Source organism: Melopsittacus undulatus, chromosome 1 (assembly GCF_012275295.1).
Source record: "Melopsittacus undulatus isolate bMelUnd1 chromosome 1, bMelUnd1.mat.Z, whole genome shotgun sequence".
In the NCBI taxonomy this organism is placed as follows: domain Eukaryota; kingdom Metazoa; phylum Chordata; class Aves; order Psittaciformes; family Psittaculidae; genus Melopsittacus; species Melopsittacus undulatus.
This window is the reverse complement of record NC_047527.1, coordinates 62,656,324-62,677,419: the sequence shown is the minus strand read 5'-3', so window position 1 is coordinate 62,677,419 and position 21,096 is coordinate 62,656,324. Positions and strand designations below refer to the sequence as shown.

The 21,096-nt window shown below is 40.8% G+C and overlaps 2 protein-coding genes across 4 annotated transcripts in view; both read left to right on the top strand.

Moving 5' to 3' along the window:
* Positions 1 to 5,031, top strand: part of EXOC3 (exocyst complex component 3) — a 28,164-nt gene extending 23,133 nt beyond the window's left edge. For both annotated transcript variants that reach the window (XM_005153420.4, XM_031052951.2), the window contains 3 exons: positions 1,970 to 2,131; positions 3,505 to 3,632; positions 4,078 to 5,031. In XM_005153420.4, the coding sequence (XP_005153477.1) occupies positions 1,970 to 2,131; positions 3,505 to 3,632; positions 4,078 to 4,249 (462 nt within the window). In that variant the 3' untranslated portion in view covers positions 4,250 to 5,031. The remainder of the gene's footprint in view (positions 1 to 1,969; positions 2,132 to 3,504; positions 3,633 to 4,077) is intronic.
* A 1,023-nt stretch (positions 5,032 to 6,054) lies between these two features.
* Positions 6,055 to 16,231, top strand: PDCD6 (programmed cell death 6). Of its 2 annotated transcripts, none has more exons than XM_034063262.1 (6): positions 6,055 to 6,200; positions 8,755 to 8,816; positions 12,098 to 12,142; positions 13,141 to 13,293; positions 14,199 to 14,308; positions 15,669 to 16,231. In XM_034063262.1, exons 1-6 carry the CDS (start codon positions 6,115 to 6,117, stop codon positions 15,765 to 15,767), a joined length of 555 nt encoding a protein of 184 aa, XP_033919153.1. In that variant the 5' UTR covers positions 6,055 to 6,114; the 3' UTR covers positions 15,768 to 16,231. The 2 variants fall into 2 exon arrangements, with proteins under 2 accessions (XP_033919153.1, XP_033919150.1); XM_034063259.1 differs by having other exon boundaries at positions 13,141 to 13,299.
* The last annotated feature ends 4,865 nt before the right edge of the window (positions 16,232 to 21,096 follow it).

The window sequence follows — 21,096 nt, the reverse complement described above, 5'->3', positions numbered from 1 at the left end:
TACTAAGTACAACTGCTTAAAAGACAGTCTCAAAATCTTTACTCTTTCTTAACTCTTCAGGAGATAGAGGGGACTGTTCAAAGTTCCTTTCATGACCTCTTAAACTTCAGTATTTGCAGATTGCAGAGGCCTTATTATGTAAGTGAATAATACACATTTTCAGTCCAGAAAAAGTACACACATAAAGTTAGGTCACTCCCAGAATTAGTCTGTCTCACAAGAAAGCTTTCTTTTCTGGATTTTGTTTTATACTGTGAGGTAGTAGAGCTTGGCATGTGTTTCTTCAAGTGTTAATACCAGTTTCTGCAGTCACATGTTTTTCTTCGTGTAGCATTTCTTGCTACCATGTGGAGAGGAAGATGGCAAGCACATTTCTTGGCATCCCTCATACCTCCTATTCCACTGTCTCCCAGCACAAAACAAATCTCCTATACAAGATACTGTAGGTTCTAGCACTGAATGGGACTTGCTTTTGTTTGTTACCCTGGTTTGTGGTGGGCTTTTTTCTGGTTTTAAAATACTCTTGGTTAACCCTGTTTTGAAAATCCAATTTTTAATAGCCACACAAAGAAAGCACCTGCAAAAAGACTATAGTCTAAAGGGAAGGGCACTGTTCTGGAATGAGGGAGATCTGGATGTTACAGTCATTATGCTTTGCCATTTTTGCTTGTGCGTAAAGTGAATGCACTGTGGCTCTTCTTGAGTGTTCTTTTTCTCAGCTGTAGTAGACCTGTTCCTCTTCACTTTTCTAGCATGAGGCATCCCTGCCCATGGCAGGGGTTGGAGCTGGATGATCTTAAGGTCCTTTCCAAGCCTTACTGTTCTACGATTCTGTGATTCTGAGGGCTGGGGCATACACATAAGTCTCCCACAGTCTGTTCTGTGCAGTTAATTTTCCTCTGTGTAATTGGCATCAATTCCACCAATGCCAGAGAAGCCATCTTTGAACAACCAGCGAACTCTGGTATTTCTTTGCAGTCTTGAGAGCAGGACTTGCAATCATGTTTTCCATGTCCTAGATGAGAGCTATGACTTCCACTACTTTCTAGTCTGTTGTTTTCCCTCTTTATTTTCTCTCATTCCTGAAACCTTTCTCCAGAATTTTCACTGAGGAACATGTTGATTGAAACAAAAGCTTGATCTATGCCGATAAAATATGGGAAAAGGGGAAAAGTTTGTAACTAATTTCACAGGCTTTTTCTCAATTGTAAGTGACTTTGCCACCATAGTTAGGGGAAGAAAATACCTGAACACTTGTGGGATTTAAGGACTCTTCCTTACATTACAGTTGAAAATATGCAAAGGTTTTGTGGGTTTTTTTTGTTCTTTATTACCAAACCTCAGCATTACTCTTGCACCACTACCAGATGCTTCACTTAGTCACCAGGAGCTATTTATGAAAAGACAAGTGCAGTACAGCAAATCAGTCCAGGAATATCTGAGGAAGTGACTGCTGCTGACTCGCGAGGCTTCTTACCAGACTTGACCCAGATAATATAGGCAAGATTTGCAGTGCTTTATGCAAAATGCTGGAGTTCTCCAGCAGAAGGCCCTCTGGTGGCTGGTTATTCCTTGATCAGAGATAGAAAGAGCAAGGCTACAAGGCCAGGCACAGGTCTCTTCCAAATATGTCCAAATTGTTTCATGTTTGTTCTCCTAGATAGAAGTGCCCTCAAAAATAAAGCAGACCTCATTAGAGATATCTTGGTTTTGCTGTTTCTTAATATTGTTCTTTTTTTAATCAGGAGGATTGGCACATCCTCCTCGTTAGGAAAGGACAGATTGTCATTTCTTTTAGCATTGTGAAAACCTAGAGCCCCTCAAAATATGTAAAAATAGCAAAAGCTGTGTCCTGGTGATGAAGTGCAAATACACAATTCAAAGCCTGATAATTGCTCAAAACCTACAAATAATGGTGATATTTGCAAGTGTCAGTGGCATAATCCACCACCTTTCACTTTTCTTTCAGACAATGACTATAGAGGCCCATCGGAGAGTGGTTGTGGAATACATTAGAGCAATCATGTTAAAACGTATATCTTTTAAGAATGCAGAAGAGAGAAAAGAGGGTGCAGAAAGAATGATCAAAGAAGCAGAACAGTTCCGATTTCTGTTTAAGAAACTTGCAGCTGTAAGTATTTTCTTTGGATAATGCTGTTAACCTGGTGATTTGGAATAAACCACACATGTTTACTGCTGAGGGAGAATGGCTGGAGTTAGATCTCTGTCTCCAAAACATTGAGGAACTTGTAAATATCAAGAATGTCAGCTGAGGGCACAAACAGCATTTCTGAGCACATGCAGGCCTGTTGCTAAAGAAACTGAGCACCAGTTTCTACTGCTTATAAAGCTCTCTGCAGTGGAATATTTGGCCCTACAGAGATGTGTACCTTGAATTCATAGTAGTCAATGAAAGAAAAAGCAGTTGTTTGTTAATAAAATAATTAAAATAAATAAGATGAAAGAAAAGAAAATTAATTAAATAAATAAATTTAAAATAAAACAAATAAGGCTATGTTTTTCCTGGCTGGAAGAAAGAGCAATACTGCATTGAAGAGATGCCGTTACTTATTACCTAAGTAGTATGCAGTCTATTTACTTACAATCAACAAGACATTTAAGGTGCAATAGAAATAGAAAAGACAGGCAGAAAAAAGGTAGTTGAGAAACAATGTACAAGATAGCCTAAAATGAATACTGAATGTTTGTTAACTGTGTAAGGAGCAGGACTCTGCCAGAAAGATCCTAGGGACAACATATGACAAAATGCAAAAAGAATGCAGAGAAAGATAAAGCCTGGAAAACTGGGAGCGTTCATCTCTGCTCACTGTGGAATCTGCTAGAGCAACTCCTGCATCAGAATCCTTCATTATGTGGGATTCTGTGTAAGACCTGTTTCAGATTGAGGCATTGATAGAAGAGATTATGGGACAAATGCATTGAGCAATACCTGCAGGTTGGCAGGACCAGGTGACCTGGAATAAAGAGATTAAATCGACATTACAGTTCAGTTGATAAGTTGTTGAAAGCTGCCTTGGTGCCCAGATGACTAGAAGGAAGCAGATGCAGGGCCAGTTTTTATATCATTTTTCTGAAGAGATCTGGTTTTCACATCAGTTGTTCCTAAAGTTTATGCTGGCATATTAACAGAAGTCCAAGACTATAATGCATCACTGTGTGGATACATACAACATATTGTTTGTAAGACATGACTTTCTTTACAGATACTCTGAAGCTAGGTCTCTGGCTGAGAAGGACAGGGAAAGAGGGAAGTGGCTTACAGTGACAATTCACAAATACTTTGTTTTCTTAATGTCTGAAAATTCAGCTCTTTGGGGAATTCAAGAGCATTGTTGGGCAAAATACTGATTAGAAAGGATTGTTTATAGAATCCTAGAAGGGTTAGGGTTGAAGGGACCATAGAGATTGTCTTGTTCCATAGATATGAGGGATTTTGGTTTGGGAATTAATATATATATATTTTTTTTTTTTTACTTCTTGCAGGGCTCTGGAGAGGACACTGAAGGACTCTGTGACATCATTGAAGCCATTGCAGAGGTTATCAAGCTAACTGATCCTTCATTGCTCTATTTGGAAGTTTCAACTTTAGTCAGTAAATACCCAGATATCAGGTAATTTTCTTTGCCCTCAAAGTTAAAAGACAGGAGTTTCTGCATCATAGTTTTTGTAGTTTTGGGTGAGATGATGTGTGTATTTTTTTCATGTTTTATAATGTAGCAACTTTCTTATGAAAAATGATGTTTAATATGAAGTCTGTGTGAGCTGGGCTAGGAGATACACTTATATAAGTACTCAGTGGTACAGCAAGGAAGTAACAAAAATATTTCCACTCTGAGTTTTGGAAGGATGAAATATGTTCTAGAGTCCTAAGAGAGGCCAAAACAGTGCTTTTATGTTGAGCTGGAGAAGTGAGTTCTGAGTGACTGGAGATCTATTGAAGAATTTAAGTACATGCTGAAACACAAAGACTGCCGATTAAGTGTACTTCTGACAAAGATCTTCCTTGTGACAGCGAAGTTTCCTGCTAATGCCAGTTTTACCATTTTCCTTTTTCAGGGATGACCATATTGCAGCTTTGCTGACAGTGAGAGGCGACGCCAGCAGAGATATGAAGCAGACTATCATTGAGACTTTGGACCAAGGTCCAAGCCAGCCAAATCCAAACTATGTGCCAATCTTTAAAGAAATTACGGTTCCTACTCTGACTGTGCCAAAACTTCTAAAGTAACTGACACCTTGGTGTCTGTGTGTCATTACTCGTCTGGGATCAACAGGTTTGAAATATTTGAGGGCAAATTTGGCAATGCTATTTTGAGTAAAGTTCAGTATACACTGATACTTGCTAAGCATGTTTCTTTCTAAAGACTTGGATGTGGAGAAATAAGATGGATGTAAAGGTCATGTTTGAAGAATGAAGCTTCTACTGGCAGGTGTCTTTTAACTGACCTATTTATTACAGCCACTGACCTATTTTTGCTGTCAGCCAATGTTTTTTTTGTGGAATATGTTTGCACGGTGTCCAGCAGTGCCATATAAAGATTTTTATACAAAAGCAACAGTGCATTAGTGTTGGATATGCTAAAATACATCTCCTACAGTACCTAAGCAGACTCCTTCAGAACTATCTTTATATGGCACTGCATTGAGCTGAGTGTATATTAATGTCCTCAGTCCACTTTCACATTATACGCTGTATATGTACTTACTTTGGTGTAAAATAGTTTATTGCAGAAACCTTAATTATGAAATCAGTTTCCTGACTAAGGAGACTGAATGAAATTGCTGTTGTGCAATTCGATTGAGTGAATGAATAAATAAACACACATGAGGTACATTTTTTTTTCATGGATTCACTAAAACATAAAGCACCACCAGTTCAATAAAATGCTAAACCACTGCTACCTTCAGCTATGTTGTATTTGCATCCTTATAGGTTTACAATAGGTTTAAATCTTGTTTTGTTTGAAGTGTGAATAAACTTTGGATTTAACAGTTTTCTGAAAGCACAAACTAACGTGTTTTATTTCCACAGTATTTTCAGATCAATGCTGAAGGCTCTTTTCAGTATTATCTGTTCTGATTATAAAATACTACTAAAATCTGTTCTGATTATAAAATACTACTAAAAAACTGTAGAATTAAAGGGACTTGATGAAGGGCAGAGAGCAGGCATTATCTGTTATACCGGAACAGAGAGGCCACAGCTAAGTACAGGAGCCTGTATTGATTAGCAATTAAGGTGCTGGAGTTTGTATATGTAACTTGTTTGGGGTGTGAACACCCAGACTTTGTGTTGCCTATGTCCTTACATGCTAGATCAGCAGTTTGAGTGAAGAGTAAAACAAAAACCCCAAAGGTTGTGGGCTTTTTCACCGACAGGGTTAGTGCATCCCAAAGGCTGAGGATGGTTCAGGATATCCACCTAAGAGTTTTAGCAGGGCTGGAGCCACTCCATGTCCTGTGGGACCTTACCCTCTTCCTACGCATTGCAGGTGGGTGGAGGGGAATGAGGGTTGTGTTCAGCCCTCAGTGAGATGATAGTAACTAATCTGGCTTGTACTTTACAATTCTCTACCTGAATTTTTTATGTGCATTTTCATCTTCAGTTTGTCTGAGGGAATCAGTTCATGGGGCTTTGTTTCTCGCTCTACCCCCCTCCAGCAGTAACCCTCTATCTTATCTCTTGCGTGTCAAACTTGCACTATGTCCTCCCTGTCACACACCGCTTTCCCTGAGCGGTCCTAGGGACGGCTCTGCCCCTCGCAGATCCCTTCACAGCGGCGAGGGCTTCCGTGGAAGAGCCACTAACCTGCGGGCGCGGGTCCGTGGAGCCCAAGCCTGTAGCCGCTTCCCGCTCCCTGTCAGGCATCCCGAGGGGCAGTCCCGACGGGAAACAGGGATAACCAACCCCGGGGCCGGTAACCCCGCTGCGCTCCACGTCGCCATGGCAACGGCTCGTCTCGGGATTCCCCGGGGCGGGGCCCGTGCGCCCTCCCGGCTCATGACGTCAGCGGCGTCGCGGCGTCACGCGGCCCATGCCGGAAGCGCGGGGAGGGACAGAGGCAGGAGCTGCCCGGTGGCGGCGGCGCGGCCATGGCGGCGGGCTATCACCACAGACCCAACGGCGGCACCGGCGCCGCGCTGCCCGACCCCTCCTTCCTGTGGAACGTCTTCCAGAGGTGAGGTCGCTGAGCCCCCGGGGGTACCGTGCTGACGGCGGCGGGGAGGGGACTGAGGGGGTTCCTTGGGGGGCCGGGCCCTGGCACCTCTTTCCCCCTGCGCTGAGGCGGCCGCCGCCACCCTCGTCATTCCCGGGCAGCTACCGGGCGAGCCGGGCCTTGCCGGGGCCGCCGCTGCCTGAGGTGAGACGGGGCGTTGGGAGGAGCCCGGAAACGGCGAGCTGGTACGGGAAGGCTATCACCGGCCCTGGGCTTCCACGGCGGGGTTTGGCCGCTTCGGGGCCCTGCGGGGCGGGTAAGCGTCGCGGTTGTATCCCTGTAGTGGGGATCTGAGGGGGTGCGTTAAGAAGGGCTTGAGGAGGAGTAAGTATGGCTGTATTTTAGAGCAAGGAAAGGGGGATTATTGGAAGTGAGAGGGTGTAACCTTGAAATCGCTGAAGTGATTTTTGACCTGAGAACCCGGAAAGGGTTCTAAAGCCTGAAGGATCCATGCGGCAGCCTGGGAAGGCTTGTGAAAAGGAATCTGATAAATGCTTAATGGAAAACTGCAAAGCTACTAACAAATATTCTCTGGAATACATCTGTAGTAGGAACCTGCGGGGGAGTTAGCAGGCCTATGTTAAGAAGTACACTGCCAAGACTGTGGCAGTAAAGAAATTCTTCACAATTGTGTCATGTCAAGGAGATGGGGCAGGTTCCTATGTTGGATCCATTTTCATGGGAGCTGTGTCAGAGGATGTATCTTGACTCAAGTGACAGCAAGAAGAGGTTAAGGCATAGACAAACAGTAATATGTTGCTAAAAGTGGCTAATATTTGCTTAGTTACTCAGGAATGACTCAGGAATGTGGCTGGTTACCTACTCAGCCTTCCCTAAAACCACTTCATCTGGGAACTTGGAGGAAGCATACATGGTGCCATTTCTAAAGGAAACAGAAACAAACCTCCACAGTCTGACTTCTGCACCAGGCAAACCAGTAGAAACCATTAAACATAATGTAGGTAGTCAGGAATGTTGCATGGCTTTTGTTGAAAGTATCCTTTTCTAGACTACTGTCCAAGACCTGTACTGCATTTGGTAAGATTGAGTATGGATGTGGTATCTAGAGCTGGTGTAATTTATACAATAACTTCCTAGAGACTCTCAACGTATGGAAGTATCAAAGGCCTTTAAAGAAATCCAGTGTATGTGGAATGAAAGGATGGGTTCTAGTATGGGTAAATGACTAGCTGAAAAGTGCATGTGGTCATCTGCCACACTGATGGACGGAGCCATTTTGGGATCTTTATTCAGTATGTTCAGGAGCAACTGAGGGAAAAGAGGGTGAATGGCCAGATGAAGTTTGCTTCAGCTGAATCATTTGTACTGACTGATTCCTGCAGTAAGTGAGGGCTGTGAAGGCTTCAAGTTAACAGTCCTGAATGACTTGTCCTTACAGTCCTGTGTACGAGTGGATTGCACCACCCTGTCACAGCCAGATCACAATCACTGTACGGCGGCCAGTTAAAACCCAGAGAATACACCTGACATCCATGAGGAAGAGCCGCTTTAACTTTGCATCATTTTGTATACAGAATCAGTGTGCTTTATGCCTCAGGAGCAAGATAAGTGGGTCATAGACCCACTTATTTATGAAAATACCAGCTTAGCACTTAGTAGCAGCTCTAAAAGGTAGAAAAATGTTTGGATTATCTAGAAAAGATAGAATTAAAAAAGGAGAATATCTCTTTGTGTTACCATTTATGTAACTCCTGCTTGCACTTTGAATGTTGTATGCCATTTTGAGATGAGGAAGGAATCTCACAGGGTGAACTAAAAGGGTTTAAAGAAGGACAACAAGGACTAAAGGGAAAAACAGCTTCAGCAGAGGGATCAGCTGAGCAGGACTCTGCTTTGACACGATGGTAACAGAGGGGAAATTTAAACTGTCAGTGTCAAGAGGATGGTCCTTGCATAAAATGGGGGGAAGTCCCCACAGCTTTCAGATATTCTTCTGAATAAGGGACAATCCTGCTTTATTTTGGGCAGAAATCCCTAGGTTTATGAATTTTAGAATAGAACTCTTATTTTCTAAGACAATAGACTGTGGTACCTGAATGGGACCAGTGCTTTTTCACTTTTTGAACCCCACTGAAATGGGTTGAGGCTCTCCAATTGATTCTTTAGGTACTTTGTACTAGTTACATTAGTGGCTTTTTCTCCATTGCCAACATCTTATTGAGAGAAACCGGGTGCCAAACCTGGGGCTTCAGTCTGGGAGCCAGGCAGCTAAGTGACATTAGGCATTATGTGGATTTACTCAGCATGATGTGCTCTGCAGTTCTCTTAAAAATTAATAAAGATACTTACTTAGCACACTTCAGAATGTCTCATCGGTCTGAATGAAGCTTTTAACTTGCAGTTATAGTGAATGGTTTACCAAGTACCATTAGTGACTTTTCAGGAAAAGATTAGTTTATCTGGTAAGTAAGAACCAGAATGTTTAATTCTTCTGTAAGTGGAACCTGTTCATTTCAGCCATTTAAAGCTTACCAATATATTTTTCTTCCCCCAGGGTTGATAAAGACAGGAGTGGAATAATATCTGACAATGAACTCCAGCAGGCATTATCTAATGGTGAGTCTGTAAGTGAGCAGTGAGGAAGTTCATTGTAAGCTTAATGTTAGTTTTCAAGTGAGTCTGTTTACTTTATGCCATATTTATTTGACTGGGGGAGATGGGCAGTGTTCCCATTGCTGATTAATAATATCTAATTTTATTTAATATTATTACTATACTATTGAACTATTATGAATATTATACTATAATATTTAACTATTTAACCTACAGCATAAAGTTGAAGGGGAGTTAAAAAATGGACAGTCTTTGTGATCTTATTTTATCTTACTGGATTTTTTTCTCATTGTTCCTGTTTTGTTTTTATTTCAAGGGAAGTTTTCTGGGTTTGGTGCATGTTAGTACAGTGCATTATAAACTGAGTACCTACTGTACACATCACTGATTTATGTGCTGAGGAACAAAGGCATGCACACCTCTTTATCTTTTTCCTGCTCTGCTTCCTAGAAAACAAAAACAGTCATTTAGAGATTCCTCGCTCATCACTACTGAACCTTTGTTTTTTAACCAGGATCAGTGTTTAACCTGGACAAAGATCATCTGTTTACAACCAGCCTTTTCACTGCACGTAAAATCTTTACAAACAGTACAGTGCAGGAATTGGAGATGGTAATTTTTAATTACTTTTTTTTTTTTCCCCAAAAATGAGGCATGTTTGGGTTTTTTTTCCAACAAAGCAGAAAGATGCACTCTAGATCTTGTATTAAAACTTACCAGTACTATGTCAGTTCCCTTAAAGGCTAATGAGGGTTTGGTTAAATAACACATGGAAGCAAAATAAAAACTGGAAAGAATTTCCAGTAGCCTATTTTGACTTTCCTCTGGTGACTAGGGTGGGTTGGGTTGTACTTTGTGGGTTGGGTTTTTTCCACTTAGAAACTTGAAAAAAGTGCGAACTGAAGCTGTTTGTGCACCTTTAAGTCTGTATCAAGTTCCCTTCTCCCAAGGTTTAATTCCTTCAGCCTTCCTGTGCTCTGTGACTGAGAAGGGTTTAAGCTGATGCTGTGAGCTGCAGTGCACACAGGCTGAAAGGCTCCTTTTTGTCAGTAACCACCTGACCAGAAATAAATCTGGATGGCTCCACTTAGTAAAATGGTGGCCTTGTAGTATAATATTTGTGTAATAAGTCATCTGATAAATGAAAAGCAATATATTATAGCTGCCAGACCTGATCCTTAACTGAAATACAGTTTTGAGTAAAAACTTCAGGTAAAGCTAAATTAAACTGATGAAGTCACTATTTTCATGTAAGATCACAGTGCTGTTCACACCTGTGGGAACCTGGCTTTACCTACCAGTTTAAACTTCATGTGTTTTAAATACATTTTCACCTGAATGTAAGGCTAATAGGCAGTGATGACTATCTGAAGTCTTTTCTTTCCTTATTTACAGTGTAGATTGGCAGTTTCAGTGCTTTGCAGTTAAGAAGAATCCCCACCAAGTGAATTCATTGTTAGACAAAATATGTGCAGAACTGTAAGCTTCCTTCCTTCTGAGCAATTCTAGATCTTGTACACCAACGTTACTAACCATTCACTATATTCTTTTCAAAACATTTCCTCCAGTGGATGTCCTGCAATCTGACACAGGCTAAAAGAATGTTACATGTTTATTTCTAAAGCATTTTAAAAAGTCTGCATAGTGCTCATCATTAAAATGTGAAGTTCAATGTGCTTTTGACATTCAGCTTTTCAACATAGAATCACAGAATGGTTGGAAATGACCTTAAGATCACCTAGTTCCAACCACCCTGCCCAAGGGCAGGGACACCTCACACAAGACATGTCAAGTTTATTCAAGTAACAGTATACTTACCTATGAGGGAGATCATCACGTTGTATAGTTGTTTGCAGAATAAATTCATGTGCTTCCTTGTTTTCTTCTGCACTGCCATGTAAAGTTAATAGCAGAGTCAGGTGACGGAACAGCATTTCACTGGTTATTGGAACAGGCTGGAATCAGTATGGTTCTTCAGCACTGGAGTTGCTCTGATTCCGCTCTCTGGTATCTAGATGAGTCTTTCAAAAAAATGAAACACAAAATAGGTTAACTTTCCAGCTCTGTTTTCACTTTTTCCTCTCTTCTGTTCAGAGTTAATTGCTGGCACCCTATTAATGATTCCATTATTTTTGTTTTTGTCAGGAGACATACAGCTCTTAAGGTACTGACGTTATCTGTCTAAAATACTGCTTAAGCATTTTCAGAGCCATTTTTACTCTTTCTCTGCTTATGTTTCTGTTTATGTGCAAATAGTTCTATGACCTGCCTACAGCATAGGGGTTTTCCCTGTTGCTGTATCTGCATACTTACATTGATACCATTTCCCTTCTATGGGGGAAACTCAGCACTGCCATGAGCACTACTTACACCACCACTGCAGCAAAGTAATGCAGCAAAGCAGCCTGCTTAATGCCAGCACAGCCGTTCTATTAGGCAGCTGTGGTCAGCTAACTGCATTGCTGCATATGGCTCTACAGTACCCCTGGTCTTCTGCTTTCTTTGTGGTCCCCCCACTCATACACAGTTAATTTAATATATGCTCCTTGGTCTTTCTGGTTCCTTCACAGGCTCTAGAGAACTTATAGTGAAATTCTAGATTAATGCTCCCGCCCAAGGGAAAACTATCCCAAAGTTACTAGCCTCTGCATATTCAGAGATGTACAAAGGCCCTTTCAAGCAACACCATTTCTTGGTCTGAAAATACTAACTTAAACTAACACCTCTTTGATTTAGCAGTGGAGGTGGGATTTATACTTAACTCCAAATTGCACTGTGTGGTTGTGCCATGTTAGGAACTTTTCCATTTCTGTCAGAAACTAATGTCCTGGGGTAATCCACGTATAAAATAGGGAATAAGAAGATTTTTACTTAGGAAAAATATGAGACCTTGTCTGAATTGTAACTTGAAAGCTCTTCTGCACCATCAGTAGAAAAAGTGGGACTTCAATTTTGGTCTTGCCTTTTATCCAGTAACGGCCTGGGATGAAAAGAAATCCTTAGTTCTTGAGGTTCTTGGGGGCAGGGGTTTGATGCAGCCTGAAAAATGTTGCTTCCTGTGTAGTATCTATAAAGTATTGGTCACTTCTGAATGGTCAAGAACACAATTACTTCAAAGCAGCCTTATTATGTATATAATATGCTGCCTCCATGTCATCTAGCTCTGAATTCACTGGGGTTTAAGTTCTTACCTGATTTTGTTTTGGCTGGTTTGTTGGTTGGTTGCATTTTTTTGTTTAGGTGTTACTCAGTATTGAGGCACTAAGTGATTCTTTCTGTTTCAGGCACATGGACTCCATTTAATCCAGCAACAGTCAGGTCAATTCTTGGTGAGTGTGGCTGCATGATGTGAAATAGTCAAGACACTGCTTTGTGATGTTTCAGAACATTGAAAATGCTATCAGTTGTTGCACTGGTTTGGTTTTTTTCTCTCCAGACAGCCCAGCAGTAGGAAGTTAAATATTACCCCTTTGGAATAATACAAGAATGCCCTTTGCATCCACACGTGCACTTGTGGTAGTAGCCTGAGAAAATATTACTGTGCAACTGAACAGATAGTAAATATGATTTATGCATAGGGGAAATTGACACCTTAAATATTCTAACAGGATGCTATATAGCTTGTCTCTGTAAGTAGTTTGTCCTGTTTTACATTTTAATCCTATGTTTTGTTCCAAAAAGATGCTTTACAATGTTTGAAGTCTTTAGTGTCCTAAAATAATTGCCAGTAGTGTAGAAGATGATGATGGTAGAAGGATAAAAATGCAAGCACAAGAGATCTTTTCTGTCATACAGTTCATAAATCCAAGGACTGAATGTTTTGCTTTGGTTTTAGTAATTATTCAGCAGCAGTCTGAGTTTCACCACTGTGTGACATGCAAAAGCCTATATGTCATCACATATATATGTCATTGCATACAAAGATGACAGTATCAGTAAGTCAAACACAGATGACTATCCAGCACTCCTGGCAGTCAGTTGATTTGGGCTTGTTCATGTGCCTTAGAAAAGAACAACCCACCCCTTGCCCTTTTTGTCACTGAATGATCAATCAAGCCCTAAGTACTCTCAAACTGGAAAAGAAACCCCAGGAAAAATAAAACATGCTGTGATTAATACTGGTCCTTTTTTATCTTGCTTGATCTTTTCCTCCTCCAGTAGGTGACCACTTGCTCTTTTTGTTAAAGTTCCCAAAATACCACTTGTATTTTAGCAATTTACTGTCTTCAGCACATTCCACATGGTGCTCTTGCTGCTGCCATCAAATACTAGCAGGTGTTACTGAGGAGTAGTATGGTTACTGGTTTATGTGTGTTTCTTATTTCAGGCATGTTCGACAGAGAAAACAAAGGTGGTGTGAACTTCAATGAATTCACAGGAGTCTGGAAGTACATCACAGACTGGCAGAATGTCTTTCGAACGTATGACAGAGACAATTCTGGAATGATTGACAAAAATGAGCTGAAGCAAGCACTAACAGGTTTTGGTAATTCATTTGTAATTACAGTTTTTATGGTTGGGTTATGGCATCAAATGAGTTTCTTATTGTTAGAGCTGTATTGCTCTGACAAATGCGACTCCAAATGAGGCAGAAGAAACGCAGGTATCTTTTTAGCTATACGGTACCTTTTAAAGATGTCTGTGCCATGAGCACTTTCTGGGTTTAACTATTTCCTTTAATGGAAAACAAACCCAGAAAACATTCCACACGTGTACTGACACATGCAGTTTCAGTCTCCTCTGCAGCTGCTCTGAGAGTGTTGCCAAATACTTCAGGTAAATGAACTCATTCAGTATGCAATGCAGCTTGTTGCTTCTTGGAACAAGAGGTAACAGCCTCAAGCTTGCAGCAGGGGAAGTTTAGACTGGATAGTAGGAAAGATGTCTTTACAGAGAAGGTGATCAGGCACTGGAAGAGGCTCCTGGGGGAAGTGATGGGAAGTGGTGGAATCAGCATCCCTGGAAGTGTTCAAAAACCATGTGGATGAGGCCCTCAGTGACATGGTTGAGTGGTGGACTTGGCAGTCCTGGTGTAATGGTTGGATCTGATGTCTTTTCCAACCTAGATGATTCTGTGATTAAAACGAAGCCAGCTGTCTATGTTATGGTAGACTTCACTTATAAAACGTTGAGCTACAGCCCTTAAACCATTCCCTCAACTGAATTGTCTACTTCAGTCTGTAATTACGTTTACTGTGACTCTGTGTGCAGCTGTTACTAAGCACAGGTTTTATTGTATGCATTTCAATTTAACACATTCAGAACAAAAATGGTATCTCCTGTAGCTCCTTACAGGTTCCTGGGTTTGTCAGGCCTGCTACACACTACTTCTTGTTCTAGGATTGTGGTAACTGAAACTTTCTAAAGCCTTTCTCTTTTTCCAAGGTTACCGGCTGTCTGACCAATTCTATGATATCCTTATTCGGAAATTTGACAGACAGGGAAGAGGACAAGTTGCTTTTGATGATTTTATTCAGTGCTGTGTTGTTTTACAGGTAAGAAAGGCGATGTGTGCTTATGTCAATTGAAAAAAACAAAGGAAAAAAAAAGCCCATCTTTTCTTAAGCTTTTATGGTTCTCACTTTAACTATATTATTGCATCAGGAAGTTGCTTTTACTTACAGTAAACCATTTGAAGAAAGTATATGGAGAGGTTCTATAAACATCATCATTTATTGGTCTTCATTAGTTATCCATTAGCATCACAAGTAAATTTGATACAATGGGGAGAACTGTAAAATAGTAGCAGTGGCCTAAAAGCAAAACACTACTGTTTCCAGTAGTTGAACACACACAGTTCTTCTGGACCTTTAATATATAAAACTGGAGTCTTCCATGTGCTGTGGTGTCCATAATTCTCATTGTCTGAATTGTGAGGTTTTTTTATATCTCCACTTAAGGATCTGACTAAAAGGAATCTGACCAAGCAGCTGAATTATTCAGTCTCTTGTCACTGCTCTTCCTCCAGAAGCAATGGTAGTAAAAGATACTTCAAACAAAAAACCTTTCAGTAACAGAAAGTATGTGGGGAAGAGAGAGGTAACACAGGTGTACTGTTTTGTTTGGCAGTCAGTCACTGGCTGATTCCTGACTTCATTGCTCAAGGTTTCTCTCCAGTGTATCTGACTTTCTGAAAGGACTGGGGGAAAGCTGGGAAACTGTAGCAATGGACAAGCCCAGTTTTTGTAGGATAGGAAAAAGGTTGCTCTGTTACACTGGCCAACTTTGCAACACTGTCTTAAGATACCTTTCAATATGGAACAAACAAAAAGCAGGGCCCTGTGGAAGCAATATGTCCATTGTTTCTGAACTGGTGTCTTCTTATTCTCCTTTTAGCCTTATAACTGTAAGTCTGTGGAAACATCCAATTGCCTTTATATTCAGTTGTAATATAAGCCAATTGTATTTCATTATAAACTTTGATAAAGAGAGCTTTGAAATAGGGTGTCGTTCAGCTGGTGTTAGTGAAGCCATGCTGGCAGTTGGTTTGGCCACTGTCTGCATTGCCTGGCATCACTGAGTTATACAGTGACAGCTTGGACACTAACGGCACACAGAGCGTATGTAAGAAATGGAGAAAGCACTTGTTAGATTTGCCTCTAGGTGATTCTCAAATGCCTCATGAGAATTGTGCATTGTTTCTCCCCCACCTCAAAGCCAGTTACACAAAGTTGGCCTCTGTAAAGAAGTGCATAGATATGTAGGTACTGGAGCATAGGGCAGTTTTAGAATCTGATCTGCTACACAAGATTGTCGAGTGCCTGCAGAAGGGATGGACAGAAAGTGCTACCCAAATGGCAAGGGGAGTACTTGTCCTGATGTACAAAAATATATGTTTTTTTCCCTCCTTTTCAGAGGCTGACGGATGTGTTCCGCCGATATGACACCGACCAAGATGGCTGGATTCAGGTGTCCTATGAGCAATATCTTTCTATGGTCTTCAGCATCGTATGACACTGCTAACCAGGAACTGCACACTGGTGTTACACAGACTGGAGTTGCCAAAATCACGTACTGAATAAGATTATTGATGTACTATAATGGATATTACTTCACCTTCTTAAATTTTGTATGTATGTATGTTGGCCATCACCAGAATCTGTACTTGAGTTGTTTTTTATTTTGTATTCCTGTATGATATGTCCATCTCTGCTTACTGTCATACAGAAAGCACAGAATCTAGATTTATGTGGTGCAATGTCAGACTAGACTTGACTTAACCTTCTTTCACATATCCTGCATGGGGAAAACCCAACTCTTTAGAAACGCCAAATTACAATAATGCTTGTTAGTTTAGAAGGGAGTTCAAAGTCAGAAGTTGCACAATATGTTTTGCATGTGCCTTACTTTTATAAGAGTTTAATGTATTAATTTTTAATACAGAACTTAAAAAATAAGTAAAGACATCAGATCAACTTTTGTAGTCTACTTCACTTCTGTATGGGTTTTTCTAAGGGGTGGTGGTTTTATTTTTCTGTGCTAGTTTTCTACAGCTCAGGGGTCCCTCCCCTGGAACAGCAAGGGCCTTTTTTCCTTATTTTATTTTCTAGCTGCTGCCTTCTCTCAGAGTATCCTCAGGACAACTTCAAATACAACTCTTTCACACCCACATCCAAAACTACACCATCCTCAGTGAGTTCCCTGCAAAATCAACCATATCTAACTACTCCAGATGTGTAGTTCCCTCTGCTTAGGGGGCTCATTTATCATCACCAGCCTTCCTTCTTGTGCTGAAGCACTCTGAAGTGGCCTTGAACTGACTGTCAAACATTGCCATCACCTTGCCCTCTATCTCACCATTTACAGGTGGCAAGGAACACAGTAGTAAAACAACCAAAAAAAGAGTAATGACTGACTCCTGTCACCATCTCCTGTAGTAAATTCAAAGCAGAAAAGAGAAGTTGGCAAATCCTCTTCAATTGCTTAAAGAAAAATCTTATAGCAGCACTATCCAAAGCACTTAAAACCACTCAAGCAGAAAGATTACATCTAACTGCTATGGTCTGGGTTGTGTTTACAGCCCAGGGCTTTCAGCTTTTATCCAAAGACTTAAGCTAGCAATACTTACTTATTCCCAAGTCCTTCCCTCTCCCCAGCTCAGTGTATGCAGGCAGCCCCCATGCACCCCCTTTTTGTTTTTGAATATCACAGTTATTTGACAGCTCACAGGCAGGTGAGCTGTCACTGATCTGTGCCTATACATAAACTGATGCTGTCAGTGATACCAGGCAGATATTACAAGAGATTATGCAGAGAAGGGTTGGGTCCACACACAGGAAGACACCCACCATAAAAAATACCAGTGTTACACGTTATTCCCAAGTGTCTCAGTCAGAGCGCAGTGCCTGGTGTCAGGGTGAAGACAGCCAAGTGGCAACCATGCAGTGATCTGGCATCTGTTGTGCAGAGAAGCTGCTGCTAGTTGCTAAGTGATAATCAAACAGATCCTGAGTGACAGTTCAGTAATATCTTCTGAACCATTGCTGCTGTGAAGTACGTGGGGACAGAACAATGGTCTTCCAAGCGTAAGCACACCAACTGTTTGAGTTGCTAACTGTTGTCTCATCCAACAGCCTCGGGCAGACTGTGAAGGTTACTTACCTTTAAGGTGATAATGGAGAGAGACTTGCAACAGTTCCTGCTCAAACCTCACCTCCCCAGAAGGCAGAGAGGATCACTCTATATATTCTCCTCAGAAAGAAAAAAATATGTAAGAGGAGCCCCAAAGTCTGTGGCTTAAAAGAGCTCCTCCATGAAATGGCCCATTCAAAAAGGCTTACTTGTTCCCAGTAAGAAAACCATCCCTTTGAATCCTATGTTCACTCTAACAGGCTGAGAGAGTTGGCCTTATTCAGCATGGAGGAGGCTTAGGGGAGACCTTATAGCAGCCTTCCACTACCTAAAGGGGCCTACAAAAAAGCTGGAGAGGGACTTTTTAACAAGGGCATGTAGTGACAGGTTAATGGGGAATAGCTTTAAATTGACAGAAGGGAGATTAAGATTACACATTAGAAAGCAATTCTTTACTATGAGTGTGGTGAGGCACTGGCACAGGTTGCCCAGAGAAGCTGTGGCTGCCCATCCGTGGCAGTGTTCAAGGCCAGGCTGGACAAGGTTTGGAGTAACCTGGTCCAGTGGAAGGTGTCCCTGCCCATGGCAGGGGGGAGTGGAACTAGCTAAGCTTTAATGTCCCTTCCAACCCAAACCATTCTGTGATTCTGGGAATGTGTAGGTGGAAAGAGCATCTAATTTGGGCAGGATCAGCCAGCTGCTGTATGCCATTAGGATATAAAATAATGAAAGTAAAATCCCAAAGGGAATGAGAAATGTGAAAAAAAGAGCTCTCTACAACAAGCTCAGATGAAAAGGTCTTAACCTCAATTGACACTGTTGTAGCAGTAACATTTTCTAGCAACACTTCTGCAGTTTCAGAGCTGTAGTTGCACTACACTTTCTGTGGAAAACCAGTCAAACAAAAAACCCACAAACAACCCACAACAACAACAAAATCCAAACAACAACAAAACCGGTTGTTCCATTTGTGTAAATAATGTCTGACAATTTAAATGCAGATAACAACTGATCAGTCCCATGGTCTTAAATCAAATCTCTGGCAGGCACCTGTGGTAGAAAATGGTATTTTCTCCCTTTAAGCAAGAAGGTCTATGTAAGGCGCATGGCGTAACTCCTGAGCATATGCTATTAGAAACTACTTAAATGCTCCACTAAGTATGAGAAGGAAAAAAGGAAGAAGTGAACAGGGATGATAAAGTAAGTGAACAGGGATGATAAAGTAAAATGCATCTTTTCTAATACACAAGCAATACATCCACAGGAGAATTTCAGGGAATCAAGTTTGTACGCTCTGTAATAAATTGCTTTGGTGTTGCTTTTCTGTTCAAAATCACACAACAAGATCCAAAAAGTTGGAATAGTGAATGCAAAATGAGATTAAGACAGCTCAATGAAGACTAACCCTGGCTTAGCACAAGTATTTAATGCACAGAGAAATATTTCAGGTAGGGATGAGAAGAAAAAACATAGCAGTGAAAAGAAAAATGGACACTGGGGAGTAAATTGTCTCACTTCTTTATAATTTAGCAATTTATCACATAGGGGTTTAAACTTCAAACTTGATGTAAGTTTTTACAGAAAAAAAAAGAAATAAAAAAGAAAAAGGGGGAGCATCATAAAGAAATCGTTATCAAAATGCATCAAAATTACTCACAATGTATGCTCTTCTGTGTTTATATCCACAAAGGTGTTCTATCATAGGTGCCAGCTCTGTATTAAACCCACATAGCTTGCATTCATAATGTGGCTCTTCCTTCAAATCTGATTTCAACCACATGTTCTAAACCTGTAAAAGACATACACAGATTGTTATAAACAAATGTATTCTCTTCAATATTGCTCATTAAAAGCCAGCAGGAATAAATAAAAATATTCTATTTACAGAATTTCAACACTTCTTCAGATGTACTACCTGTATCAGTTAAATTTATCTCTTTACAATGCTTTATTCTGAAAGGAAACATACGGTTTATGACAGATTTGCGAGCCCACCAAAATAAAATATTTCACATACTTTTTTCCTGCCCTGGCTGTTTTCAAGAAACTAAGAAAGAGCCTTATATTCCAAACAGTCAGGAAGAGAATTCACTGAGAAGTGCATATAAAAAAAAGAAAATTAGAATAGGAAATGTCACGCAAATACCTAGATTAAAAAACTGCGTTTACACTACTTGGTCAAACGTGCTTGGACAGTGTCCAAGCACAAATCACATGCAGGAAAGGCAATAATCGCTTCACTAAATTGAATCCTTTATAATCTAAAAATCTTCCACAAACTTTTAAGAACTACAGGAAAAATGGGATTTTTCTTCATTTTTCCTAGAAATGACTGAAAGACTATGCCATAGAAGTATTCAGAAATCTCCAAGGTTGAGGTATATACCTAGCATGAGAAGTTTTACTCTGAACAGCTTAAACACACCAAGTTTAAAGGCAGCTTAAAACAAATAGGAAAAACCTGCAGCTGTTCCCTATTATCATACTTTCCACTGTGTTTTTGTGATGGGTTGAGCCCAGGCAGCAACCAAGCACCACCCAGCTGCTTGCTCACTCATATCCACACCCCTCAGCAGGATGGGGAGAAAAGATGACCAAAAGCAAGAGAACTCATGGCTTAGGATAAAGAGGGTTTAATAGGTAACAGAAGGAGGAAAGGAAATTTGAAAACCAGTCATTCAACTCCCCACAAGCAGACCAACACCTACTGTGTCTTTGAACAGCCACCTTGGAAGCTAAACCACTACCACCCTTTTTCTTTATCTCATTTGTGATTGCTGAGCATGACATTTTGCAGTACAGAACATCCTTTTGGCTAGCTTGGTTCAACTGGCCTGGCTGTGCTCCCTCCTGGTCTCCTGCCCACCCCTATACTACCCAAAGGGCAAGACATGGGAATGCAGAGTGAAAAAGAGAGTCTTGACACTGTGCACTGCTCAGCAACAGCCAAAACACTATTGTGTTGTCAACAGTTTCAGTCACAAATCCAAAATGTACAGGCTGCTATGAAGAAACTGAACTCTATCTCAAGCCCACTGCAATATTATAGCTGATAAAACATAACTGAAAATAAACTATCACCAAATGAACTGAGTGTACAATGTAAAACTTCTCTATTTACCTTTTTCTATTAAAAAAAAACCTTATAATAAAATGCTATGTTTTTCAACACCAATACTGTATGTAGACTAACAGCACGACAATTCATTAAACAGAAATTCTCTACTAATACTGGGAAATCTGCTATTTAGCTCTTTGTCACAGAACATATTTCTCTAGGCCACCAGCACACATCAGACAGACAAAAAAAAAAGCTTAAAATTCATCTCATTACTTTTAGTATTCCCAAAGACAGTGAGGAAAAATATCTCATTGAACAGAAACACCTGCATATCCCACCAGAAGGAAAACCACAAAAGAACCACCAGATGACCAGTCACCGGTGGAAGGGAGTCTAGTTGGACCAGTATCTAGTGGCATACTAGTGGATCTAGTCCTGTTTGAAATCCTCATTAACGATCTGGATGATCAGGTAGCATATATCCTCAGCACCTTTGCTGATGTCACAAGACTGGGAGGGATGACCAGCACACCAGAGGGTTGTGCTGACATCCAGATGGACTTCCACAGGCTGGAGAAATGGGCTGACAGGAACCCCATGCAGTTCAACAGGGGGAAATGCAAATTCCTGCATGTGGGGAAAACCAAGCCC